The 27644-nt window shown below is 54.1% G+C and overlaps 2 protein-coding genes across 4 annotated transcripts; one reads left to right on the top strand and one right to left on the bottom strand.

Annotated features, from left to right (window-relative positions):
* The first annotated feature begins 421 nt into the window (after positions 1-421).
* ITGB2 (integrin subunit beta 2) lies at positions 422-14274 on the top strand. 2 transcript variants are annotated; one of them, XM_055812390.1, is made up of 16 exons: positions 422-590; positions 7094-7160; positions 7483-7571; positions 7867-8050; positions 8223-8393; positions 8610-8851; positions 9180-9335; positions 9537-9632; positions 9772-9861; positions 10190-10330; positions 10589-10773; positions 11462-11706; positions 11967-12186; positions 12334-12539; positions 12647-12813; positions 13095-14274. In XM_055812390.1, exons 2-16 carry the CDS (start codon positions 7097-7099, stop codon positions 13158-13160), a joined length of 2322 nt encoding a protein of 773 aa, XP_055668365.1. In that variant the 5' UTR covers positions 422-590; positions 7094-7096; the 3' UTR covers positions 13161-14274. The 2 variants fall into 2 exon arrangements, with proteins under 2 accessions (XP_055668365.1, XP_055668366.1); XM_055812391.1 differs by lacking the exon at positions 422-590 and adding an exon at positions 5460-5549.
* Positions 14275-15626: 1352 nt separating this feature from the next.
* KMO (kynurenine 3-monooxygenase) lies at positions 15627-26229 on the bottom strand. Of its 2 annotated transcripts, XM_005241334.3 has the most exons (15): positions 26045-26227; positions 24321-24390; positions 22919-23016; positions 21890-21979; positions 21600-21648; positions 20761-20848; positions 19937-20102; positions 19342-19413; positions 18706-18827; positions 17271-17418; positions 16762-16819; positions 16569-16651; positions 16198-16299; positions 16045-16104; positions 15627-15848 (listed from the first exon to the last, which is right to left on the bottom strand). In XM_005241334.3, exons 1-15 carry the CDS (start codon positions 26096-26098, stop codon positions 15681-15683), a joined length of 1428 nt encoding a protein of 475 aa, XP_005241391.1. In that variant the 5' UTR covers positions 26099-26227; the 3' UTR covers positions 15627-15680. The 2 variants fall into 2 exon arrangements, with proteins under 2 accessions (XP_005241391.1, XP_055668367.1); XM_055812392.1 differs by lacking the exon at positions 19342-19413 and having other exon boundaries at positions 26045-26229.
* Between the last annotated feature and the right edge of the window lie 1415 nt (positions 26230-27644).

The following is a 27644-nucleotide window of genomic DNA, read 5'->3' as shown; positions in this document are numbered from 1 at the left end:
ACCACACAGCTGTGCCATAGTGAGAATGGTGCTGGCATCCTCTGCCAAGCGAGGAGGCCTCCCTACCCCAGCAGCGAGCCCAACACAGAGCCTGGGGGGAGCCAGCTCCCCTTCTCCGCACCCAGGGGCTACCCATAACTCCCAAAGGAACCAGTTTCCCCCCCTGCCAGCTTAATTTGCTCACTGGGGGACTGAGCCAGGCCCTGGCAGTTCTGTGAAAGGTTAAAAGTGGGGCAAAAAGGGCGAGTTTTGGATAGAGTCCCTACCACAGGTGCAGCGGGAGGGTTGCAGACCCCAGGGTGTGGCCCAGGGGGGAGATGAGCCCCAGCCCTGCAGGGTGGGATGCTTCGGCAGGGCTTTGGCCAGCCTGAGTGGGGCTGATTGGGTTGGGCGGGGAACGCCCTCACACGGTCACCGCTCCAACTTCCTTCTTTCTGCCCCAGCCGACTGTACGACAGAAGTAGGAAGGAAGGATTGGGGTGCATCGCAAGGCTCTGGATGCCCAGCTGCTTTTCCCAGCCAAGCCTGAGAAGCTGAGACCATCCTCGTCCCAGCCCCAGCACGGGACGGAAGAGAGGGCTTGATGCGAGGCAAGTACAGCATCTCCATTTTCTTTGCTTCTGTTCCTCCTTTCCTTTCTAAGGGGGAAGCAGCCCGGGCGACAAGGTGGTTTTGTAACTCTGGTGTTTCCAGTGAATTTGTTTTATAATTCCTGATCTAAGCTCTGGCTGCTCAAGTCTTTAGACAGGTTTCAGGCAGCTTGGCGCAGTGTCCTTGCCACATGCAGCACACCATGGCTGTCAGCCTACGCAGCCTTTGCAGGGGCAGCTTGCCTGGTCTGTAATGGCTTTGCTTTGGGAGTTAGGATTAAGCTTGGAACTGCACGTGGTTATCAGGGGGAGGGTGTCAGACCCCCCCAAAATACCTTTTGTCACCACCCTGCAGGCCTGGAGGGCAGAGCAGAGAGGGTGCAGTGTGCTCCCCCTGCACCCTGGCTCATGGCGCTGGGAGCGCAGCCATGTCTGGGTGCCCGCCGGCAGCACCAGGCAAGCACCAGGGCAGGGGGGCTGTGTCGGCTCCCCTCCTGGGACCCCCCTCTTCCTCATGGGATCCTGTACAAGCACCCGCCGCCGGCTGCAGGATGTGATGGTGCGGAGGGGAAGGGGGAGCTGGCATGGTGGCGTGGCGAGAGACTGGGGGGATGGCTGCCAAGGGGGGGCTTAGTGGGGTGCCACTGCCAGCATGCTGGCACAGGGACCTCCCTGGAGGTCTCAGCACCCTGTGGGCCTAGGAGAAGAGCTGGGAGAGGGAGTGAGAGCCTCGCTGTTCTCATCTATCTATCTGTGTGCTGTACACATCAAATACTCTGCTGATGACCATTGAAGACGCCTGGCAGTGGCAGGCACGGCAGCAGTGGCTGCGGGCAAGCTAACCCCAGATAAAGGAGGCCCTTCCCAAAGTCTCTGTGGCTTTTGGATGCAGGCAAAATGCAGGGCACACCCCAAGTGAAAGGGAAAGCAGCCTGATATCTGTTTCCAATGCTTTTTCGAATGCCACAGCCCCAGCTCCGTGCCGCCCAAGCAGGTGAAAAGCAAACACATGAACACTTGCAGAGGCGTCATGCTCTGCGGCCGGCGTGGATGCCTGTATGTGGCTTCTGCAAGGTGTGGGAAGGCTGTAAATGGTGCATTTTGCTGTTATGGCTGTCACATCCTGCTTCACACAGTGGTTTTGCGCTTTTTCTGTCCTCATCTCGGTCCTGTTTCAATCGCAACAGATCTCAGCATGCTGGAGAGCACAGTGCAGGGTGATTTATTTTCTCAGAGAAAGACGTAGTCGAGTTGCCACGGGGATGGTGGTGAGAAGGGGTCCCTCCTTTGCTCCCACGAAGCAGGAGCTCGGCCAGCTTCAGGGGACAGGCTGTGGGCAGGTCTCTGCTCAGGCCAGGGACTCTGTCCTGCATCTCTGCCAACCCAGCAGCCATCACAGCATCCCTGCTGGGTTCAGCCAAGGGGTGATGCCCACTGGAGATGAGACATAAGAAATGGCTTCTCTGCTCTTAAAACCCCCAGACTACCCAGGGCAGGGCAGCTGGCAGGGCTGCCCCTTGCTACTCAAATAGGGCTCTCACCCAGGGAGACCCAACAGCACAAACCCCCACCCTCCCGGGACAGGGTGAGGGTCCCACAGGTGCCCAGGGACTTTGGCGCTCAGAGCCAAATAGGTGCCACAGAGCAGGGGCTTGGTGCGCATGGGGGAATGCTCATCCCACACACCTGTCCTCTGCAGGTACTGGAGGCTTCTGGAAGGAAATATATATAAAATATATACTTATTTCCTATAATAGAACATAGGAAAAAATATATATTCCTTTTGTATCTATTAAAGTAATTATATATATTTATATATTTTTTATATTTTTCTGTTATTTATATATATATATATAAAAATACATATAGACTGAGTGTGTATACATATATCCTGAGTGTGATACTCTGCACAGAGGGCGTTTTAGCCAGCAGAAAGCCCTGCATATGGCTGTGTGCCTTGATGGGAGCTACTTGCATCACACAACCAAACAATAGAAGAAATGGCCACAAGCCAAGGGACATCCAGACTCCCGTCCTTGCTGTACCCTGCTCCTCTCATTTACCACCCAAGCATGGGGGCTGGGGCAGCCCAGAGCTGGGGGGGAAGGAGCAGCACTGCTGGGTGTGATAGCCGGCGTCTCTGTCACGGCGTGATGGTGACGCAGCACCGGGGATGCTTGGGAGCGTGGAGGAAGCACCCAGGGGCACCAAGGTGGAGGCATTGACACTAGTGGCACCTCACCATTATGGTGCAGATGGTGCAGATGGATGGTGCAGATGCCTCAGGAGTCCTCCCAGGATGCTGGGCACCAGAGCATGTCCTCCCATTTTGCAGGAAAACAGATGTTTAGCAAAGCACTGTAAGGGCAGTTGAGGCTAACAGGCTGTGCTGTTGAACACTCATCTTATTTATAGCAACGAGACCTCTGCTAGCATCAAAACTTCCCCTTCTGTCCTATTTATAAATCGCAACTCACTCCTCCATGCTGCACAGCAGCCTGTCCATCCCACTGACATCCCCAGCACCCTGAGGAACTGGCATGCCCCAGCTCTGCTCCCTGCCCACACGTGGGACAGCACTCAGGCGTTCCCTCGTGCACCTTCCCCGAGGCTGCCTTCACCTTCCCTGGCTCGCAGACCCTTCAGGAGCATCTTGCCCTGCCAGAGCCATGCCAAGGATACAGCATACAGCAGGCGAGAGTTGCTCCATGGATGGAGTGCCCTGGTGGCTTCTGCAAAGGGCTCCTGGTGAAGAAAAGCCCTGGTTCCGAGCCACCCAAGGCATGTGGTGAGGAGATCAGTGCTCAGGGCCCAGGGGGACCCCACTCCTGGGGTGCAGTCTTCTCCCCGCGATGCCACCGTGCAGCCCTGGCCAGGGAGCAGAGCCCGGTGGCAGCACACCCTGTCCCTAGCCAGGGCGCCCGCTCTCAGCACCTCGCTCCCCACCCCAGGATGGAGGTGGTTGTAAAGCTCTGCACTTATGCTCCTTCACACCCGGGCAGGAGGATGGACTGCGTGCATCTCTCTGCATACCTTAATTTATGGAAAAAAGGAAAAAGACACCCCAACATCCCAGGCAGAACACACTCAGGAGAACAGCATCCAGGACTGGTGGTGGCAGTGCAAGTGTGGGACTGAGCGGAAGGGATCGTCAAGGCGGTTGGAGAAAACGCTGCTGAGGCTCATGTCTGGGCCCTGCTGATGCTGAGAGTCAGATTGAAAACCTGCTGTCCCCTCCTCCGAAAGCTGTAAGGAGTCAGCCAAAAGCAGAAGCCCCATTTGTTCTCTTGGGAAGTCGCCCTACATCATGTATACACTCATCCACTCACATAGCAGTGAAAAATTTCCCTCCACAGCAGAAGACAAGAAATGGTGAGCTTGCTTCTGCTCTCTCCCCTAGTGTGAGGGTGTGCCTTACATGCTCGCAACATGGGAAAAGAAACAACTTTGGGGATCAGAGAGACATCCAAATCCAGCCCATGAAACGGACCCTGCACTACATAACTCAAGAGCAGCCAGAGCTGGAGGTCTGCCAAGGTTCCCACTTTAGTTCCGGGTTTTGGGAGCTTTTTTAAAACCTAGTTTTAATTGCAAACTTGCTTTATTTTATGAGATGCGCCTGTAAGCACAAACCTCTAACCTGCAGCCAGGATGAGAAGCTTTTAGAGCCTTGGTCCACCCCGTTGCTGCCCCACACCTTGGCATGGCAGCTGGAATTAAACACTTGGAAACATTGGGCAGGTGGGATGGCAGGAGCTCATCCAGCCTATGAGTTTGTGTGGGAACTTCTAGCTTGTAGAAGAGCTGGAGCCTAATTATGCACGTTTAGGGTGTCAGTCAGCTCCATGAAACGAAGGGCGGGAGGGGCTCTTCTCTCCTGCCAGCAGCAGAAACTCTTGCTGGACAAAATCCTGTTTCCCTGACCCCGGTTTTTTTGGAGGGTTTTGCAGAAATATGAGCTCAGACTATTTTCAGCATCCCTGGGGCACTACTAATTAACTAGACATGGGTGGCAAAGCAGATGCAAGCAGTGATCAATAACAAATGAAGGTAGCATAAGTACAGCTGAGAGTGCAGCAAATGTGGTCATGCTGGAGCCAGCTGTGCCTCGGAGTGCGATGCTGATCTTGGAGGACCTCTCAGGTTCTGGCACTGGTCACCAGATGCATCCTGGGCACAGGGCACCACAGACAAAATGAGAGTCATTTCCCAGAAAGGTGATCCCAGGAGTGTCCAGCAGGGATCTGGTGTCCACTCTGCCTTGATAAGGGCTTTTACTGTTAAGATTTATTTATTTCTTTATTAACTTTAAGAGTTTCTACCTGTTGTGTGCAAGCTCAAACAATGCTAGCACAATTTGGAGGTGGCAAAAATGTGTTGGGCCAGCTAAGCATGGCAAGCGTGTCTTATGCAGGCAGGGTTGTTGCAGCTGTGATGACTAAGAACTAACCAAAGCGGACTGTGGTGGTAGAGGGAGACGTCCAGAGGATGTCCTTGTGAAAAAGGGCTCTGTCCACCCACAACAGGATGGTTGTGGGCCAGACACAGCAGAGTGTGCTCTTGGGCCACGTCACCATGAGGGTTTGAGTAACTGCAGATGTGCCTCCTGTTGCCTGTGCAGCTTGCGGCCCAAGGCTGCAGACCTTCACACCCAGGTGGCCCCTGCCCAAATCACTGGTGGCAACCAGCCTTAGCTGTCCTGCCACATCCCCGACTCGGAATGACAGCTGGGCACCAAACCTCGCTGTGCTAATGTCACTGAAATGACACCTGTCAACATACCTAGACCTTTTTTGTGGCCTCGAGAGGAGACCGTACCTTCTTTCAAGGCTGACCACTGTCATCCTTTGCTTGTCTGGTATCTTGCAGACATTGGTGAGCCGAGAAAGGACATCCTGACGTCTCAGAAGGGGATCTAAACAGCCCTGCATACCAACCTGGCCGCAGTGCCCTTTGAAGGTTTCCCATGTTTCTATTTCACTCTGAGCTGTTAACCTGGCAGGTTCACAGGAGGGGGTGATGGTGCTTGGTGAAGGTGGCAGGACCCAGGGAGTGGCTGGTTGCTTGCTCAGGGCAGCGTCAGAGCTGTTTCAAAACCGATGACCTTTTTTTCAGCTGTTGTGTCTAATACTGCTAAAAAGGGCAATGTTTGTTGTTGCTTCGAGCTTTCTTATTCCTTTTTCTTCTTCTTACAGATTCCTCTTTTCTCACTTCCCCATGTGTATCCGTGTTGCAAGGCCACTAGTCTGGTGCCTTTTCCTCCAGGGCTGTACCAGGGGCAAGGCGTTACGAGAAATGATGGTGTTAATGACCATGATCTCATTGACACCACAGGAAGAACACTGAAAGATTACTCCCGGAGAGTGATTTAGCCAACTTTACGGGTAGCATAAATTTCTGGGATCAGGAGATGTGCTTTGGGGCAAGAGGCGAGTAGTGTGAGCCACTAGAACAAGCACTGGGAGAACATGCTTGTGAAGGACAGGGTCTCCATCATGCTCTGAAACGCTGGTGTAACCGAGGATAGCAAGCGCCTGTGGGGTTTGGGGTGCTGGGAGTCCTCCCCTGCAGGCTGGTAAGAAACACACAGCCACCTCCCCAGCCCTGGGCTCACAGCCCCCACCCATGGCATCACGTCCTGGCCCCCTCCCCTGAATCCACCACCCCCTCCTTCTTCCCCACCCTGCGCATTGTGCAAGAGCCAGCCTGGCGGTTGCCACACCAGCAGGCTGGCCCTACCACGCGGTGCGAGCCAGCCTCTGCGCTCCCCTTGGTGACAGGACTGCAGCTGTCCTAGGGTGTCGGTCACCTGTGTTGGGATGTGGCATACCCTTGCTTGTTGGGATCCCTCAGCAGGAAATCTTAGATTAATTCTCTACATGAAATACTTCACTTCCTTGATGAATCAGTTAAATGTAAACCAAGTAGTAATAGACTTTTTTGCCATGTATCTAGCACACCATGCTAGTTAATCAATAGAAACGTTTTTCTGTTAATTTTTATTCCAGTTCCGTTCAAATATAGCTCAATGCAGAAGCTGAAAAAACTCAGATCTAGTAAAAACTAAGTGCAGTTGTTGAGATTTTCCAGTGTCTCGTAGATACAATCTATAGGTTGAAGAGTCTGGATAAATACTGCATCAAGCTTCGCAGCAGTTCAGCTGACCGCAGAGCAGTACAGTGCAAGTTCCGGCTCTGCTGACTTCCGTCTGTAGGCCAAAAGCTATATTTATTGGAAACCAACTTATTTTTGTAAGAGCACACAAGCACCCACCCTGAGTCAGCCCACGCACCCGGGGTGCCCTGCCCTGGCCCCGGCTGCCCGAGTCCCCTGGCTGCCATAGCGTCACCTCTCAGGCTCTGCCCACAGTGGGATGGCTGCAGGAAGGGCACGTCCCCCTGGGGCCACTGCCCTCTGCGGCCACTTTCTACAGGGTTCAAGGGCTTACCTTCCCTGTGGCTGCCGTGCTTCGGGTGGTCACAGGGATGCTTTTTGTCTTACAGAAAATGTTGCGTGACTGCTGCCTCCGGCTACCGGTGGTGACCTGCGTGCTGCTGCTGGTGGTGACAGGTGAGCCAGATGTGCCCTTCCTCCCAGCACCTTACGTGGGCTGTGAAATAGGGGGGGAACACAGATGCTGCCCAGCAGTAGGGGGAATGTGGCATTGAGAGGTGTGCAAGGGCTAGATCCTGCATTTCCCAGGAGCTGGAGCTAACTCAAGGCAGCCCAGCTGAGGGGCAGCAAGGCAGGTGAAGGACCCTGCCAGAGTCCCCAGCCTGGGTTTTATAGGCAGGGTCGGCTCGGGGTGTCAGAGCACCCCGTGGCTGCTGTTGCTGCACACCGGCCTCCCCCGAGCACCTCCCATACCAACTCTGTCTTCTCTCCATTTCAGCCTTTGCCATGGAGTGCCCCAAGATCAAGGTGGGGACGTGCAAGGACTGCATCCAGTCTGGTCCCGGCTGTGCCTGGTGCAAGGAGCCGGTAGGTCCATGCAGCCTCTGGTGCTGTCAGTCCCCAGCAGCCGGCTAACAAGCAGCAGGATGGTCACCCTGCCCACCCGGCTCTGCCTGCGGTGGAGGGGGGAGACTGTATCTGGGGAGGGTTTCATGTCCTACATGGTGGATGGGGCCAGGAAGGAACTGTCAGACAGCACCCTTCAACCTTCCTTTCTCCATCAATACCCTAGAGATCTGGTTTGGGACCTGGGTCATCTTGTAATGAGCTCATTCACATCCTACTCCTCTGATATTTTCCCTGCTGGTGTTGCAACACGCAGAGTTTCACCAAAGCCGGTGAGCCAGACTCCATCCGCTGTGACACCGTCGAGCAGCTGCAGCAGAAGGGATGCCCACCCAACAAGATAGAGTTTCCAGCCAACGTTATTACAAGAACACAGGACAGTCCCTTGAGCAACGACATACAGCTGACTCCCCAGGAGGTGCACCTGAAACTGAGGATAGGTACAGTCTGCCTGGCGTTCCCGGTTCCTCTCACCCGCAGGTTCAGCTGGGACGCAGCAGCATGTCACAGCCCACCTTCCTTCCCATTTTCTTTAGAAAAAGAGGAGGATCCCAGCTGGGGGTGGGCTATGGGGTAAGGTGTGAAGCTGGTTCTGACATCCCTGTCCCGCAGGCCAGCCTGCTCTATTTGAGGTGAAGTTTCGCCGCGCCACGGGGTACCCCATTGATCTCTACTACCTCATGGACCTCTCCTACTCCATGTTGGATGACCTGGAGAAGGTGAAGAAGCTGGGAGGGGAGCTGCTCAGGGCATTGGAGAGCACCACCCCTTCTCGCCGCATAGGTGAGCCTGCCTCCGGCATGGGACCCCAGCACAGCTGTTTGCTGCTGGGAAGAGCCACGGGGCTGGAGTGGGACACAGGCAGAGTCCTCTGCCAGACTGGAGAGTGTGCCAGGGCAGGGGATGTGAGCACATGGGGGCCAGCAGATTGTCCGTGCCATGTGCTATGGGCATGCTTGCTGGTTCTTGCCCCTGACACTGCAATCTTGGATGCCCTAGGGTTTGGCTCCTTTGTGGACAAGACAGTGCTGCCCTTCGTGAACACGCACCCCGAGAAGCTGCAGAACCCCTGCCCCAACAAGGACGAGAAATGCCAGCCTCCCTTCGCCTTCAAACACATCCTCTCGCTGACCGACAATGCCAAGCAGTTTGAGAGCGAAGTGGGGAAGCAGTTCATCTCGGGGAACCTGGATGCCCCGGAGGGGGGGCTGGACGCCATGATGCAGGCAGCAGTGTGCGGGGTGAGTCCCTGCATCTGTCCCGCTGCTGGCAGCTATGTGCAGGCATGAGGGCTGTGACCTGCGCTCACAGACTGTCCCTCAGGAGGAGGGTCAGCTCTCCAGGTGGGCTCTGGAAGCCCATCGTGGGTAAGTCCTGATTCAGCAGCAGGGCAGGTTACTCGGGGGGTGGGGTGGGTATGAGAGAGCATCTTACTCCAGAGCCTCCTGACCCTGCTCTCCCCCACGCCCCCTGCCCCACGCTGTGGCTGACACAAGACTTTGGCAAAGGCCGTACCATGCTCGCTGGCACTGTCCCCCCAGACCAGCCAGGTGTCCGTGCCACTTGCAGGACTTGATCGGCTGGCGCAACGTGACCCGCTTGCTGGTGTATGCTACTGATGATGGCTTCCACTTCGCTGGTGATGGCAAACTTGGGGCCATCCTGACCCCCAATGATGGCCAGTGCCACTTGGAGGACAACATGTACAAGAAGAGCAATGAGTTTGTAAGTACCCAGAGGCTGCTCAGCAACTCTACACCTTCAGTCTTGCTCCCCCAGGCAGACAAAAAAAAAGTCACATAAAAAGGCTGTGGCTGAGACCACAGTGTCACCGTAATTGCCATAATTTGGGCCATGAAACACAAACTGTCACCCTTCTGCTGGAGGGGGAGATCGTGCTGAGTGCGGCATCCCTCTCCCACCTAGGACTACCCGTCTGTTGGCCAGCTGGTCCAGAAACTTGCCGAAAACAACATTCAGCCCATTTTTGCTGTCACCAGTAAGGTGCTGGATGTTTACAAGGTAAGGAGACTTCAGATGGTCTAGGTGCCTCCTGTCCCTCCCCAGGAGGACAGAAACATCTGTGCGTGTCCCATGCCACTGCCCCCTGCTCTGCCGTCACACAGGGGATACCGCTCACCTCTTTGCTCTCCGTTGGCAGAAACTCAGCGAGATGATCCCAAAGTCGGCGGTGGGAGAGCTGAATGAGGACTCCAGCAACATCATTGAACTCATCCAGGTGGCCTACAATGTAAGTGCTGGAGGAGGCTGTGTTCCGCCTGTCTGGCAGGGCTTGGAGCAGGGAAAGGTTTCCATCCTCGCTGTCAGAGAGCAGTTGGGACCAGGGCTTTGAGTACAGGACATGCTGAGTCCCTCTGCCCACAACAAGCAAGAGGTTCCCACCTCTTCATTGCCATCTCCTGCCTTTCCAGAAGCACCCCATGCAGCTGAGACCCCAGCCAGGGGTGCTTCCTGCCCCTATCCCCTGGGCTGGAGGGAAGCCCTGACCTGCAACCCCACACCCCCTTGCTTTGGTCTCCTCTTGGACTGAAGGTGCTTTCTCCACCATTTCCCTACAGAACCTCTCCTCGCGGATCATCCTGGACCACTCCACCCTGCCAGATGTCCTGGAGGTCAAATATGACTCCTTATGTAGTAAGGACAAGGTCACTTTGGATGAAGAAAGAGGGCAGTGCGACAATGTCAAGATCAATGATGAGGTTCGTTCCCCCATACCGGCAACACCCCACAGCTTGTAAGGTTCCTGCTGCCCATCCTGTTTAACGGCAGGAACCCAGACGGTTGTTCCAGGCTTTCTATTTGCATGGATTTCATGCCAAGAGCATGCAAAAATGCTGCGGGATGGGGGAATCCTCCATTGTGCTGGATGTGTGTGCGCTCAGCCTGGGGCCACCTTCCAATTGCTGAAGTTAACCTGATGGCATCTGGCCCTTCTTTTTTTCTACTGCACTTTCTAGATTGTCTTCAAAGTGAAGGTCACAGCCAAGGAATGCATCAAAAGACAGTCCTTCACCATCCGGCCTCTGGGCTTCACAGACACCCTCACCGTCCACCTGGACAGCAACTGCGACTGCAACTGCAACGAACAGCCTGACCCGACCGCCTGCAGTGGGAAAGGCAGCGTCGTCTGTGGGATCTGCAGGTACCTGCTGTCTGCCCAAAACACTACTTCAAACACTGCCAGAGCTGGGGAGCTGCTGCGAGAGGGCCCTCAGGCTAAACCGAGGGCTTGACTCTGCAGCTTTGCACCAATTTTCTTATTCAGAGAGGTGGATTATGTCTGTGGAGGCAGGGGACACAATTAGCATTCTCTTATGTTGGTGGAGCCTCTGCTGCTTTCCTAAGGGCATCCACCCACCCATCTATCCAACTATGCACCCATCCATCCACCCACGCACCCATCCACCAACCCACCTAGTGAGCAGACAGTTTTCTGCAGAAATCTCTCAAACCCCCACTTTCTGGTCTGCAGTTCACACAGGTCTTAAAGTGCAGTTATTGCTTCATGGACCCTCGGTGACAGGAAAACACTGGGTTTCCTCAGGAAATATTCTGATCTCCTTGGCAAGGGTTTGAAAATCATAAGTGTAACAATAATTTCCGGGCAACCGTTTGGTGTTGTAAATACGACTGGGGGAAAACCAGCATTTCTCAGGTTTCCTCCCAGTCGGTCACCCTTCTGCAGCATGGAGTTAGCACCAACACGTTGTGGTTGGGTTTCGGTGAGGCTGTCCCACATCTGCTCCACTCCGGCTGAGGTCTGGGCTGTTCGCGTGCCCCACAGCACTTCTAGTGGCTGCTGACCTGGGCTCGCTTCTCTCTGACTGCAGCTGCAATTCGGGATACACGGGGAAGAACTGCGAGTGTGACACCAAAGGCAAGAGCAGCAAGGAGCTGGAGAGCAGCTGTCGGAAGGACAACAGCTCAGTCATCTGCTCGGGGCTGGGGGACTGCGTGTGTGGGCAGTGCATCTGCCACACCAGCGACACGCCCAACAAGCATATCTATGGCACCTTCTGCGAGTGCAACAACGTGAACTGCGAGTTCTACAATGGTGCCCCTTGCGGCGGCAGAGGTCTGCATGATGGGGTCTCCACCGGGGCATGGTTTAAAAAGGTTAAATCCCCAGGGAGATGCTGCATTTCCCTGGCAAAACCCAAGAAGCGGGTGTGTTTGAGGGTGCTGGGCCCCACCGCACCAGCCTGCAGGACATCCTTGGTCATCCCACGGAGGGTGGCACGGGGAGCATGGGGTGGGGGGTGTTTTCCAAGCATGGGCAGAGGGTGATGACCTGGCTGTCTGTAGGATCCTGATCTGAAAGATGTTTCCCCACAGAACGCGGGTTATGCGACTGTGGGGTGTGCAAGTGCATGGCCGAGTACCAGGGCAGCGCCTGCCAGTGCAAGAAATCAACAGAGGGATGCCTGAACATCCGCCGCAACGAGTGCAGCCACCGCGGGACCTGCCACTGCAACCGCTGCCAGTGCCAGGAGGGATACCAGCCCCCCTTCTGCCAGGAATGCCCCGTCTGCCCCTCGCCCTGCGGCAGATACGTGTGAGTGATGCGCACGGAGATGGCACGGGGGTCTGCGGGGATGCCCCCCACCTCCCGGGCGGGTGCAGGCGAGCCCTGCCTGTGGCCAAAGCCAGGCGAGAGGACCTCTGCCCCTGCAGAGGTGAGCTGTGTCTGCCTGTTTTGCAGCTCCTGCGTGGAGTGCAAGGCCTTCCAGAGTGGCCCCTTCGAGAAGAACTGCTCCCAGGCCTGCCCCAACATCCATGTCACCGAGGAGTTGACGGAGGTGAGCAGGCAGTGCAGGGAGAAGGACTCTCAGAACTGCTGGATCTCCTTCCACATGTTCCAGGAGGATGGTGACGAGATATACACTGTCACTGTCAATCCTGAAAAAGGTACCCCAGGCCTGCTCCTCTTGCCCCGCTGCAGGCAGGCTGCCAGCTCTGCCACGGCAGCCTCGCCGGGGGCCGCAGCCGGACACATCTCTCTGCCTGCCCCACAGAGTGCCCAGAGCCTCCCAACATTGCGCTGATCGTGGGCGGCACCGTCGCCGGCGTGGCCCTCATCGGCCTGCTGCTCCTGCTGATCTGGAAGCTCCTGACAGAGCTGTTTGACCGCCGGGAATACCGCCGGTTTGAGAAGGAGAAGTCCAAGGCCAAGTGGAACGATGTAAGAGAGCCCGTCCATGGCACTGGAGCGTGCCAGGATGCTCATGTACATGTGGTGGGGACACCTGGAGGGGACAGCCTCTCCAGAGGCAGCCGTGGCAGGCTGAGCTGTCCCCACCAGCTGCTTTCACAGCCTGGCTGGGTTTTGCAGGGGGCTGAAGCAGCCTGTGGGCTTTTCTGCCAACGCTGTCTGCGCTGCTGACGCTGGGAGGGGTGAGGTGGGTAACTGCTGGAAACCCGATACAGCACAACAATGTGGGCCTGTCACCTCTCTCCCTCCAGGCTGATAACCCCCTCTTCAAGAGTGCCACCACCACGGTCATGAACCCCAGGTTTAATGGGCAATGAAGCAGTGACACCTGGCAGCGCTAGGACCTGCCATTAAACAAGGAAATGCCAAGCTACAGAAATCCCAAACTAAGGCTCCCACCTCCTCTCCTTTACCCTGTTGGTTTTTTCTCCTTCTTCCAAGAGGCCACCAGCACATCGGGTGCTGGCTTAGGGGCTGCACCATGCCTGACTCCTGGCACAGTGCTCGACGGTTGGGTTAGCGGAGCTGAGAGAAGGGAACAGACACAGCTTCACCATGGATGGGACTGCAGAGCAGGGCACACCCAACAGCTCCTGTACTGGTTGCCGACCATCTCAGCTCCTGGTGCTAACTTTGCCTTCTGGCAGGAGGCTCGGACACCAAGCCCCAAAAACGGCTGAGTGCACAGGGTGCTTCCAGTTTTCATTTGGAGCGGGGATTTCAAAGCTGCCATTTCCCTCCTGCTCTAGCAGGATCTGCTCCCAGGCTGCTCAATGCCTTCCCTGCTGCACTGGTTTCCACCACTATGTTTGCACTAGTTTCTCAAGCCAAGTTGGATGTGGAGGGCCCTGCAGGCTGGTGGTCTGCTCTGGAGGTTGCAGTGAGCACTTGTACCCGAAGATAAAGAGCAGCTGAGGAACAGGCACTGAATCTTTTTTTCCAAGCCATCAGCTGATTCCTGGTGTCACTGCCCTTTCAGACCTACCTCGGGCAAGGTTCTTCTTGGGCTACTGCAAGCTTGCTTACCTCTACCTTGAGCCTTCTGCATGACAAGGAGCCAAAGGAGCAATTGTTTGGACTCTGAGATGTCGGCACCAAGCACGTGAAACTGCCTGCTGCTCAGAGCTGGGCCACAGCTCCTTCCACCACCCCCAGAGTGAGAGCTTTTTCCTGCTCTGCGAGCACTCAGACATGCCGAGGGCCAGGTATGCAAAAGGCCTGGCAATACTGGAGCATCTCCGGCTCAGCACTTTTCCAAACCGTGCACAGCAGCTAATTGCTCTTACACTGTGGAGTCATTGCCATGAAATAGCGGTACAATTCCATATTAGCTTTAAGTTTGGGAATAATTTGCAAATAGCTGTATTATGTCAACCTTCATTTGCTCTCTGAACAGGTTTAGCATCAATAAAAATTAATATATAAAGTAAATACATCTGGCCTACTTAGAATCAGGTGCAAGAGCAGCAGCTGAAGTGTTTGTTGGAGAAATTACAGCAAGATCCTGGCATTGCTGCCAGCATCTCCCACAGGTACAGTGCCTAGGAAAAATGCTGGCCAGAGAAACAAACAGTCTTCTACACTAATTTGCCGTTTACGTCCTGAAAAGTGCTCCTCTGCAAGCCAAAAATTACTCACAAAATGATGCAAACCAGTTCTTGTCCCTGCCCATCTGCTGGCAGATAAACCTTACAGAACAGTGGCTGCACCGTGTCAGGTCAGGGGTTAATCTGGGCCATTTTGCTGTTTTTCAAGAGTGACTGTGAGGGTCTAGGGCAAGCTAAGAAGAAGGAAAGCGTGTCTGATGCTCCCCCCAGTACTATCCTAGCCTGCAGCTATTTTTTGGCTCAAGGACCCCCAACTCAGTGTAGGTCCTGTGCATTCCCTGGCCAGCTGCACAAGGACACCAGTGGCACCCATTAAGGGCTGTGGGTCTTGGATGCAATGCCCACCACCAGGGACCCAGGCAGGGGTCGTTGTTAGTCTCTTCATCTTCAAGTATCTCCCCTGTCAGCAGCTCCAGGTCTTACTGCTGGTGTAGCACGTGCAGTACAAGGACAACCCCATACATGCTTCGGAGGACAATCAGAGAAAACTGATGAGGGATCCAGAGTTCTTCAAAAAGAAATATGGTCAGTAGTTGCATTAGACAGAAGTATATGCTAGGACACGTGCAAGAGCCCAGAGGGAAAACAGTGAGCTAGGAGGGTCCTTCAGGCACTTGGTCTTGCCCAAAGTGCAAAGTACCCAAAGGCTTGGTGGTCCCTCTGTGGAGACCCGCTTGCAAAAGTCAGAAGTATTTCTTAGCCAGGTGTGGAATGGCCCATTCTCCAGGCTTCAAGCACCGCCTCAGGGCAGCTTTTCTTAAAGCGGTTTCATTTCCACCAAGAGTAACTGAACTGTATTTTCTTTGACTTGGGGTGAGGAGGAAGCTGGCCGATTTCAAGTCAAGATGTTGACTTGCTTTTCATAAGATCAGAAGTCAGCAGTAGCAGCTGGGACACCCCAACCAGTTCAAGTGACCGTCCTGCTGGCTGGGAGGGTACACACTCCCCCCGTTACTGCACACAAAACCCGCACCCAGCCCATGACACACCACATCACTCGAGACAAGGCTGCTGGGATGAGACAGACATGCCTGAGCCCCTGCAGAGGCTCTCTGTGCCCCGATGGGCTCCTCTAGCCCAGGGAGAGGGACCACCACCACGCTCCCGAGGGGCAAGGAGGCAGAAGGGCTGCAGGAGCTGCCAGCCCACATCCCAAGAGAAACAATGTCATCCAGCTGAGTCAACAGCCCATGCCTTCACTTTTATTACAACCAGGTTGTCCCCTTACATTTAAGCCTCTTGCATGCCAAAGGGAAAACGTCCAATATTCTGCAGATAATGGGACCAGCCCCACAAGTTTTCCACACAGAAGTCCAAGTCCCGTGCCAGCCGCTTTATGAGCAGGTAGGTGCCACCCAGTCCTGCCACGGCCATGACAAAGAGCCCTCGATTAATTATCTGCAAGTGCAAAGAGAAACCCCCGGCATCGTCAGAGGTTTGCTTCTACCCTGCAGCACCAAGTGAAGTCTTCACACCTGCACCCACCTAACAACATCCCCCACCAAAGCCCCCACCCAGCAGCTGAGCAGCGCTGGCACGCGGGATGCTCACAAAGCTCATGGCACGGGGAGGATGGGCACCACCACTGACCAACCTTTTTCTGCCATTTCCAGCGCTGAAGTGCCTCATGGTAGCGAATTCTGGTGAAGGTCACCTGGGAGGGTTGCAGGAGCACATCACCACCTCAAAGCCAGCCAGGAGGAGCTCACGGCGGCTCAGGCAGTGGGGACCGAGGTGCTGGCCTTACCATGGTGTACAGCGGGACGATGGTGGAAGGCATAAGGGTGTGGAGGAAATTGTCTACATGCTTCCGAAAAATGAACCATGTTGAATTTACATGCTCACGCATCTGTGAAAGAGCAACAGTCACCCCTTTGCAGGATGCCTTGGCTCCCCTACATTTTGCCAGCTCTCCCACTGCCTCTCCTGGGGCTCACCACAGGGATCAGAGCCTCCCCAGCCCCAGCGATATTCCCAAGGAGCAATTTGGCTAAAGTCTGCCACGGTGAGAGCCCTACCAGAGTCTTGCCAGAGACCTTGCCCGCTGCATGCATCTCAGCAGAGTGCCATCGCATTGCACAGCCCACAGGACCACACGCCTGTGTGCAGCTCACCTACCTCTATGTAGTTGTACATGGCTAAATCTGAGATCGCGTGGTCATCTGGCACCCTCAGCCTGGAGAACTCGGGGAGGCAGGCACCTGGGAGAAGAAAGCGGCAGCTCACGGGTACCCCAGCAGGGTATACCCAGCTGCCTTCAGCTGCAGAGGGATCCCCCTCCGCTCTCTCTCCTCCCAGCCATCTCACTCACCAAGGTCATTGTGGAATTGGTCCATTAATTCATCAAAGACCAGACAATCCTCAAAGCCCTGGGAGGAAAATTAGAGGGTCAATAGGCAGAAGGAACCACGCGTTCTCAAGAAGTGCTCTCACAGATGCCTAGCTAGTGTGGCTGTTCACGTGTGCAGGGTCCCACTGACCACAGCTTCAGGGCAGGAGTGTTACCCCAGGCCACTCTGCCAGGGGTCTTGCAGAGAAATCCAAGGGTTGCCTTTCCCAGACCCCCCTCCCACACAGTCCTCTGCCCCATGGGAAGATGACCCCACCACCCTGTCCCCTCTCCTGCCCAGAGGACAGCCAGTTCCTAGTGAAGCAGCCGGGTACCTGAGGGGAGCTCAACACCGGCCAAGGCAGAGGACATCAGACTGTGGGGACAGGCCAGCCCCTGATCTCTACGGAGCTACACTCTAAAACCAGGCATTTCTGGGTGGAAAGAGTGGGGACCCAGCTGAGATGGCCCAGGGCCAGCCGTGAACTTACTGCATTCATGCCCTGCCCATAGAAAGGCACGACGGCATGCGCGGCGTCTCCCATCAGCACGCAGCGGGAAGCGAGGTGGTAGGATGAGCACTTCACAGATATCATGGCCTGGGCTGGCAGCAAAAAGTAATCGTGCTTCAGCTCTCGCCTTCAGGCAAAACAACAGATACTTCACTTGTGGGACCACAAGAGACCAGAAAAGCAAGTCACGCCCCACCCAAGCTCAGGAAGCCGGGGCCACGGGTACCGGCAGCATGCAAAACCCGAGCCTATTCACTAGGCAGTTTGTGCTCAGGAGAATGTGGAAAGTCAGCCGGCCTATTTCATTAACTTCCCCTGGGGAGCAAATATTTTGTCTGTGTGTTTTAAGCTCTGCACGCAGCTTGACTGTAAGAGCGTCATCAACAGCTCAGTCTTCTAACAGCGAGCACTGGTGGATGTCGGTCACCATAGGAAGGATACACCGGGGGCTATCGGAGTTTCTATGTTTATATGAAGTCCTGCGATACAGCCTCCTTAAGAGGAAACTGCCGAACACAGCAGAGACCCTTCGTATCAACCAAAAAAAGCCCATAATAGGTAGCTACGTTGCAAAGCAGAAGCATTAATAGGCTGGAGCTCCCACCATCTGGAAAGGCTCCCCTCTGCAGGAAAACGAGGACACACTGAACAGAGCCACAGCCATCAGGACCTGGGAAGGCTGGTCCCGGTCCCCGCTGCCACCAGGGTCCCCGGGAGGAGCAGGATGCGCTGGCTCTGTCCTGCTGCACCTTCTGCCCAGCAGGAGAGGGTGCCCGCTGCCCAGGGAGCTGGGGACCGCCCGCTCTTGTGTCTCACAACCCTGATATTCGTTCTAGCCACACAATCAATAAGTGTCAGTCTTTTGCTTAGTCAGCACAGCGGGTTGTTTTGGTTTTGATTTGGGTTTTTTTGCCAAGTCCAGATTTTCTCAGTCCTTCGCTAAAATGTCACTGTTTGCGCAACCCAGCTCTTGAGCAGCGGGACTACCTGCATGCTGCTGGTTTCGGCACGCAACCCTTACCTGCGCTCTGGCAGAGTCGCTTTGCTCACCCACCTCTAGCACCAAAACCCCACCGCTTATGAACAGCTATTCCATCCCTTGAGTTCAAAGCCTTCAAGAGCACTACAAAAGCAGCGGGAGGTGATCTGCTCTTTGTGGCAGGGATTGTGCCGTGCCTCCGAGGGGCAGAGCGGTGCTTCAGTGCCGCTCCGTCAGAAACTGCCGCGGGATGGGTCTGCATCCCACTGCTGAGCTTGTTATCCCAGTGCTGATGCAATGCAGACCTACAGGCAGTGGGGACCCATCCCAACAGTGTTTAAAACCTGTCACCAGGACCTCAAGGCTAGGTGGGAATGCGTGCCCAGCTTCGTGGCACTGTGGTGATGAGCCAGAAAGGGAGATGGGAACACTTACTCTCCGATGAGGGGGATGGCATCTGGGAAGTAGGTCTGGAAAAAATCCAGCACTTGCTCGCCCGTTGTGAGCTTCTCAAATTCCTCAAAGGGCATGAAGAGCGTGCAGGTGAAAGACTTGTCCTGCCAGCCAGGGAGGAAGGTCAGAAAGAGGCCCAGAGGCCATGGAGAGCACCTGGAGCAGCAGCTCAGTGCCCAGCCTGTCACCCATCAATTGCAGCAACCCGCCTGCAGCAGGGATGAGTGCCCGGCCATCCCGTTCCCCGTGGTGGGCTTGCACATGCTGGGGGCAGGCAGAAACAGGCAGCACGTGATCTGCCAGCATGGGCATGGCATGCTGCCCTGGTACTCCCGTGTCTAGTTTATAACATCCAGCTGGTTTTTGGGGGGCTCGGCTGGGCTCAGACGTGGGGGCAGAGAGAGGTGGTGCGGGTATCTGCTCAGGGCTGTGAGGCAGGACTGGTTCTGGGGGTCCTGTCCTGCACTCCCCAGGCTGTGGGACACCTGGCACAGGCTGAGGGTCCCTCCTGGTGCCTAGTTGGCCCTCCCAGCCCCTGCCATGTGCCTGTCACTGCAGCCAATTCATCCCCACAAGCTCCATCCCATGCCCCAAGGGAGTGTGGCCATGGGTTATCACCATGTTGGGCAGCGCAATCATCATGAAGGTGTTTCTTGGCCAGATATGGAGGTAGTTTGGTTCCATGGCAAACTGAAAGAGAAGGAAAATTGCCTTGTGTCCCTGCCCTGACCTGCTCAGCTTGCACAGCCCAGCCACTGGTTCCCCTCCACACCAGCACACTGGTCCCCATCCTTTATACCATGAGAAGACACAATGACCACACAGGCTCCCTTTCTGGTCCCTGATGGTTCAGGTAGAAACAAAACAAGGGCAAGAGGAAAGGGTAGGAAAGACAGGCAAAAAATCTGCTGGTTTGCAATGGCTGATGTCCTCACAGAAATGTTCCCATATACCCAGGACCTCTCAGAGCTAGAGTTAACCCACCACTCTGGGGCAAGCTCTCTAGGATTTTTTTAGCCAGGTTCCAAGACACTGCATCCACCACTGGAAGAAGAAGAGATGCCTGCCTTCTCTTAGGAAAGCTTTAATCCCTTGACTGACCCCAGGTGAGAAATTAGTTTCTCTAGAGCTGCTGTAGCAGAGCCACCATGAGAGAAGAGCAAGGTGTCCCGCCTGCAAAGGTGGGAGCAGACCCTGGGACAGGCACACTTACATCTCCATCCTTGGGAGGGATGGTCAGCTCCATATAGCCGTGAGGAATGTATTCATGACTGTAGTTAAAGCGTGCTTGCCTCATGAACTGCTTTCTGACTGTTGAGAAGGCTCCATCACATCCCACAATGAGATCGTAGGTGACTTCCAAGGGCTGCTGGTCGGCTCTGAAACCAAGAGAGTCCCTTAGACCAATCCTGCCGTAACTCCAGGCCAGCTCAGCACATCTGCCTTTTGCAAAATGCCAGGGTCGCCTCCAGCATTATTAATCTTCTAGGGTGAGGGAATATTGTCTTCCACTGACTGGGACGCTTAGCGTTAGGTTGAATAATTATCCTGTAGGTTATCAAAAGCACAAGTCTGCCAGATCTACCCAAGAACGCAACAGGCACTGCACAGGGATTTTTCTTAGATATTTCTTAGAGCCTGCATCCCCAGGCAGACAGGGGACATGACCAGAACTTAACACAACTATGAAACAAGGTCGTTAGCTGCCCTCCCTGATAAGCAATCTGTCCCTGAAAACCAGCACAACAGAGCCTGGCACATTTATTCCCCGCACAGGTCAGCGAGCGTTGCCTAACCTACAGCCAGGCTGCTGCTGCTGCTGGGGGGGTGAGTAGTGAGTTGCTTACATTTTTTTTCAGCCTCCCCATGAACCCTGTTTTCCTGTTTCTCCTTTCCAAAGCTGACACGGAGTTCTGCCCGCTCAGTAATAACACACTAGTTTCAAACCGAGATTGCTCAATTGTTTGAGGTTTTATGAATGATTAAGCAGAAACTAACAGAACACAGCACTTGATCCCAAGCTTGCGCAGGGATTACCTTTTTATGGTTAATGTCCCCAACTCTGCATTGCACCCCAGGAGCTTGTGTCCAAAGTACACTTTAGTGTTGGAGTACTTCTCAGCAGCTGTGAAAAGACAACTAAATGTAGAGGCTTGTACTGTGACCCCAAAAATATTTCCAAGGGATCCCTAAATTACAGGGGCTTTTGGCATTACAGCAAATAAATTGTTGTGTTGAGTGACGGCTGGCAGGCAGGACACACTAGGGCTGTGCTCGGTCAACTCTGGTGACAAATATTTAAAAAGTGCAAGGAATGCCGCAAAGTTTTCTTTCTTCTCCTCACTGACATGAGTCATTGACCTGTTTCCACTGTCACTGCACTGTATTTCAGGACGGGGTGAGGTGTCTGCAGTCAATGGGAAAGTTGGCCTGGCCTGATTACATGCTTTGCCACAGTGCTCCAATTTCTGACTGTCTGTACAATCAGGGGTTGTGGAAAATGCTGCAGACCATGGCAAGGGTAAGGAGGTATCTCCTGCTTTGGCTGTGGAGTTTTGGGAGCAGATGCCGGTGCCAGGAGCTGGGGAGTGGAGGTGGCTCCCACTCGATGGCTGATGTGGGAGAGCCGCATGCGCAGAGAGGCCTCGGAGGACTTGTCTGAATATTCTTTTGCATCAGACAAGCAGCAGGGAAACAGCACCGATTGTCTTCTCAGAAACACAGCCAACTCACGTTCACGTTTTCTGAGAGCCAGGTTATGCAGAACTCACGGGCAAAGAGAGCTGGGTGGCCCAAAGTCTCCTGCGTGCGGGGCAAACCTTAAATCCTCGGTGAATGGGGTGTAAAAGCGTTTGCAAACAGATCTGGCAACCTACCTGTTAGCAGCTCTCTGTTTAAGTTTGCTCTGTCCACAGAGAGGATGTACTGCAAGGCAAACAAACACGGGGTTCAGGAGGCATTGCTGAAGGATGGTCTGCACAGCCAGGTGGGAAACACCACCCTCTCCAAACTGCCCCACCAAAACCAAGGGGTCACGTAACCCCGTCCCACTCACAGCATCCTTTCTAAGAGCATGAGCCCCAGGCTGTCCGTCACACAGAGATACACATGCTGCCCAAGACCCCACACGCGAAGCATCTCTGCAGCGGCATCATGAGACCAGTACCTGGTTCTTCTTCCCATATGGGATGGAGTACTTCTTCCCTGAGGGTGTGTGTATCCTCCTTGCCCACATGGGAATGCCTTTGGTCACAATCTGAAACGGAAGGGAACACAACCCAGCCTTCTGGCCCAAACTGAGATGCCAGGGGGAGGGCACAAGTTACCAAGCACCGAACCCCCTGCGCACTGCACTGGGCACAGTGGGATGCTCCCTGCTCATACCAAGGTTGTTCAAGTTACCGGGGAAAATTTTACAGCGCTGTCAATGCCAAGTCACTACATTTTACTGAGATTACTTACAAGGCCATTCTCATAAAAATCAGAGGGAAATTATTTTCTAATAGAAGCGAAATGAAAAGTCCCAGGGTGCTAGATGGGGCAGGTGATAACAGCCAGTTTACATGCTGGTGCCACAATATGAGCTGTCGAAGCCTGGGCTCCTCCACAGGGACCCTGGGGCCAGGAGATGCCACCACTGCTAACAGCTGGATGTTGTGATGCAGAGGAGCACTGGGTTCTGAGCCAAGCATGCGTGGATTTCAGGGGTCAGCCCAAAGCTCAAGGTTTTGTGGGGAAAATACAAATCTGGGCATGTCACTGGGGAAACCAGCCCCCTTTACCGCATCCTGCTGGTACTCCAGCTCTTTTGGGAGCTCACCAGCTCCTGCCCCATTTGCTCTCACCCTCTAGGAGGGAGGGGAGCACGGCGGGAAGGTAAATGCTGGAAGGTGTTGTCTGAGTGATGGTCTCCCAGGGAAGCACACTGTACCATGAGCAGATCCCAGCTGCCTGGGTCAGGGAGCTGCCCCCAAACTGGGGGACATCCCTGTTGGCAGCTGTCCCAGCAAACAGTGGAGAGCCAGGCTGCAGGCGTGCAGTGGGAGAGGTCTGCCTCCACCCTTACAAAAGCAGGGCTACCTCTGCGGTGGCACCTGCCTGCTCGGGGACTGGAAGGGAGCCTGTCTATCAGCAGCTGAAGCCAACAGCATTTTAACCACAGAGACCCCACCACTGACAGACACTGCCAGGGTACCTGCTCTTCCATCCCCACGGCTCGGAGGGCTTGGCATCCTCTGTGGGACAGGGCTAAGTTAATGCTTCTGCCACGGGTAAAGCTGGCCACACGGATATCTGTACGGAAAGAGGAGTTGGTTATGGAGACACAGATACTGATACCACAGCCTGGTGCAGGCAGCATCTCCCAAAATCCCTGCAGTGACAGCAGGCAGGGCAGTGAGGAGTCCCCATCCCCCTGATCTGCATGCAGAGAAGGCAAGCATCAAAAGGCACGTTCAGCTGTCAGGAGGGCAGCTGAGCATCTTCGAGGGCTGCTTCCTCCATGCCACCTCTAGCCTGGAAGAAGCAGCTGCAGCCAAGTGCTGCAAAGGGAATGCTGGATCCTGATGGTGCTGGAGGGCACGTTATCACTAAGCATCATTTCCCCTCTAAGTAAAGAGCACCCTGGCAGCTTCTGCTGAGACCCGTCACTGTTCACATGGAAATGTCTCAGCTCTGGCCTGTTCCTCCTCCAAATGCCCTCACTTAAGCTTCCCATGTTGTCCAGCCAATGTGTGTGGCAGAGCCTCATCCCAATGGCTTTCAGGAGCCATGGGCCAAAAACAGGAGCAGAGCAGTGGGGACAGGGGCAGCTGGGAGCCGAGCAGCAGGACCACTGCCCCAACATCTGCCGCAGCGGGAGCAGCGAGCACAGAGACCACGTGTCAGACGGGGTTTCTCCTTCCCTTTGATGCCCAGTCAAGTTGAGTTTCACCATCCATGGTGTCATTCTCATCTGCTGTCTGGCTTGCCATCTCTGCCCAGGTTTCATTTACCTGCCAGCTGATAGACACTGAAGGCAAACAATTTCTCTGCCTTTCAGCCAACACCTGGGCTCCAAATCATCATTTCTCTGTTGTGATACCCTGTGGTGCTGAAGCCTTCCTGAAAGCACTTCATTTCTCCTTCTGCCCCTCTCGCCACCAGCCCTCCTCACCACCGTGGCAGTGGTTATGAGTCAAGTCGATGCTTTTAGCCCTAACAGAGATGCTGCAGCATCAACAACAGCCTTTGCTGCCAAACTTCTGACCCTGCTTGGTTCAAAAGCACTGTGCTATGATTCTTCATGCAGAGACCAGGTTTTGAAGGTGAGCATTTGAACTCATGTTTGAGCCAAGAACATAAAAAAGGGCATAATTTTAGTAGCTGAGGGGTGGGTTTCCTCCACACAAAACAACGTATTTCAAATGAATGCTCCTCCCCACCACAGGAATTAAAGGGAAGAGTGAAAAGAATATCCCCAAAGTGCCATGCTTTCAGATTTAATTTTCTTTCTGCAGTTTCAGTGAGCCCACACAGTTCCTGTTTAGCTTCTTCAAGGACTGTTATCAAGGGACAGAAACATATTGATAAAGCAGTAATGATCAGGTTGAACTTACCTTGTCTGGCTTCATAAACATCAACTTGGAAACCTCGTTTAGCGAAGAAACAGGCATTTAATGCACCCACCTGTAAGAGAAGGATCAGGAATGGGGAGGTGTTTCACTAGGAGCTATATCACACATCACTATGAGATGCATCAAGGGAAGGCAGCAGTGAGGGGATACAGCTCAGCATATACTGGAGGATCCTTTGCTCAAGAACCTGAGGGGACTTCTTCCTGGATACAAGTCCTCTGGTACCCCTGATGCACCTGAAGAGCCTCCAAGACAGAAGTCACCCATCAAAACTCATTGTACCAAGTTCAGGGCTTGTTTACATGCACGGATTGATTGCAGCACGGCCCTCCAGCCAGAGGCAACAGGAGCTGGTACAGGCAAGCTCCCTGCTCCCCTCCAGACTGTATTTATCTTCATCAATAGAAATCAGGGTGCTGCAGCATTCCGTTGGGAACACAGCACGGGATGCTAGACCTGTGCAAAAGCAAGATGTTACCTTAAAAAGGACAACACACCTACGTCCTGGTTGTTATGTAAATGGATGGCTGTCTTTCTCTTGTTTAATTTCCATCATTAATCACTGTCAGAACTACAGACTCTGATGTCATTGCCCTTTTCCAGCAGCATGGGGAACAAGAAGCTAATGGCCAAAAATTCTAAAGAGGTTTAGGTGCTGCAGTGCTTCATGCTGTCCTGTAGAGTCAGACCACCCTGCAAACAGTACTGCAGGAAAACAAATCCCCCAAAAAATTGGGCAGAGGAAGGGATTTCCTTTTAGCCTAGCACTTACCAAGTCTCAGTCCTCGCAAAGCATTTCACATCAGTGACTCGGTTAAAGCCAGAAGCAGCCAAGGGGCAGGAGGATCTGGCAGCCCAAATGAGAACTTGTTATTTAGTGAACCTGGGCACCACGGCTCCACCTCCCAACCCCCCTCCTCTGAGAAAAATGCTCTTGGAGGCAGGATTTTTTTGCACACAGTGTTCAAGGCAAGGTTAGCCACAGACACACATTTCACCTCTGGAGCGTCTCAGCAGCAAAGCTTTTTCTTGAGGGAAAGAGCCGCTCTCCTCCTACAAAGTCCTAGCTGCTCAAATGAGCCTTGCTGCTTCCCGCAGTGGGAACTCAACCAGCTCCTCTGTAACACCTCGTTATCTGAAGGAGGAATGATTTCTCAGAACCACAGAATGGCCAGGGTTGGAAGGGACCTCTGAAGATCATCTAGTCCACCCACCTGCTAAAGCAGGTCACCTAGAGCTGGTTGCACAGTCACATCCAGGTGGCTCTTTAATGTCTCCAGAGAAGGAGACTCCACAACCTCTATGGGCAGCCTGTGCCAGGGCTCTGTCACCCTCAAGGTGAAGTTCTTCAGATGGAACTTCTTGTGCTGCAGTTTGTGCCCATTGCCCCTTGTCCTGTCGTTGGGCACCACCGAAAAGAGCCTGGCCCCGTCCTCCTGACACTCGCCCTTGAGGTGTCTGTAGACATCGATAAGGTCCCCCCTCAGCCTTCTCCTCTCTAGGCTGAGCAGGCCCAGCTCTCTCAGCCTTCCCTTGTAAGAGGGATGCTCCATCCCCTCATCATTTTCATAGCCCTCCGCTGGACCCCTCCAGTAGTTCCCTGTCTCTTTTAAGAGAAAAACATTCCCTCCACATCAAAGCAATGCTTTCACAGCTCTGGCTCCCCGGAAAATGCAATCACACAGCAGCTAAATTGAGTTTCTTACCAGACCACCACCGACAATGGCGACTCTTTTCCCCCGTGGGTCACTGGGCTCCATCACCGGGGCAGCCACACAGGTCGCAGGGTCTTGTTGCTGTGTCCCGGCTCCCTGTCCTGCTGTGTTGCCCTCGCCAGCGGGAGGGGAAGGGAAGGATATGGACTGATGAGTGACATCTGCATTTTTCTCCCCTGGTTCATATTAAAGTTTAACTCCCAGCACAGAGACTGTAGGTGAATGAGCCTGGCCACGTGGCCAGCCACGCTGAGCCTTTGGTGAAGGGATGCGACTGTGGTGTTATTCATCCAGGCCTCATTAAAAGGTCTCTTTTGAAAATTGTAAAGCAACTCTGCAGTCTTCAAGAACCTCCTAACGAGACATGCACAGAGCATGAGGAGAATTTGCATCTGCTGGGCTTTTGCTGCTGCTTTGCTGGGCTGCGACTGCAGAGGCAGCAGTGGGGTGATGCAGGGTAACTCCTGAAGCCTGACAGGCATTCTCCTGAGGGCGAGATGTGAACCACACTGCTACCCAGGGGCCTGATCCCATCTATGAGGGCACCTTTTGCCCGAGGAAGCTGTGTGTGGCTTGAGCATTTTGGAGCATGATGCAGAGCAGAGGGTCCATGTCTAACCTCCAGAAGCTTTCAAAGTCTTGGATGAGGCTGGGAGGAGACATCTCTGTGAGCACCATCTCACATGCCCATCCTTGGGAGGAAATGCTCTGCTGAACCAACACTGCACACAGCAAGCTTGGAAAAGGGGGGATCAAGTTACAGCCTACACACAATAAATAAACAGCAGCAAACCCACAGACATTAACATACACTAACTACAATTTATTGCTAAACCTGCAAAGCACAGCCCTAAACAGCAGATTTGTCTCAAAGGAGCAAGAGCAAATCCCTGTGCAGGCACAGCACCATTCTCCATTACAGGTCCTGGGTGCAGAAAGCACTGTGCCACAGCCCCAACCTGCAGCACCATCAGTCAGCAGAACCCCCCAAGTAGTCCCAGGCCCAAGCTTAAATAGGACAGCTGGCCTTGGGGAGGGTGGGGGTCTCAGGTGCAGCTGGTTGGGGTCATTAAAAGCTACTAGTGCCCTAGTGCCGTGCCCAAATGAGTTGCTTCTGAAGACCCTCTGCTGGGCTTTTCTGATCTATGTGGCAGTGAATTGATCCACGCTGACACACACACACAGAGCAAACAAAACAGAGCAGAGGGGGCAAAGAGCAAGGTAAGTTTTACACAGTAAATAAATTTTCATTATTTGTTTTCAGAGCACAGACAGCACACCATTAGCTTCCAGCAGTGACATTTATTATTTGGAAATGCTCTCAGCACCCTTTGCATACTTGTCTGGTAGACTTTCCAGATTATCCCACCACTCTGGCTCACCAATTTGATAGCAGCACTTTAAGGTATGCCAATTAATTCAGGGGCTCCTGTGGATAACCCAGCATACAGTTGTGTAATTAAAGCTGGTCTGCAATGCTGCTTTCTGCAGGAGCAGCCCCAGCTGCCAACCGTGCACCTGCTCCAGAGGCAGAGGCAGGCAGGGGAGCATCCGACCCGACCTGTTAGTGAGCAGCACTGTGTGGCATGAT

The sequence above is a fragment of the Falco peregrinus genome, chromosome 8 (genome assembly GCF_023634155.1).
Source record: "Falco peregrinus isolate bFalPer1 chromosome 8, bFalPer1.pri, whole genome shotgun sequence".
In the NCBI taxonomy this organism is placed as follows: domain Eukaryota; kingdom Metazoa; phylum Chordata; class Aves; order Falconiformes; family Falconidae; genus Falco; species Falco peregrinus.
Note: the sequence above shows the minus strand (reverse complement) of the source record. Positions and strands in the feature narration are given on the sequence as shown.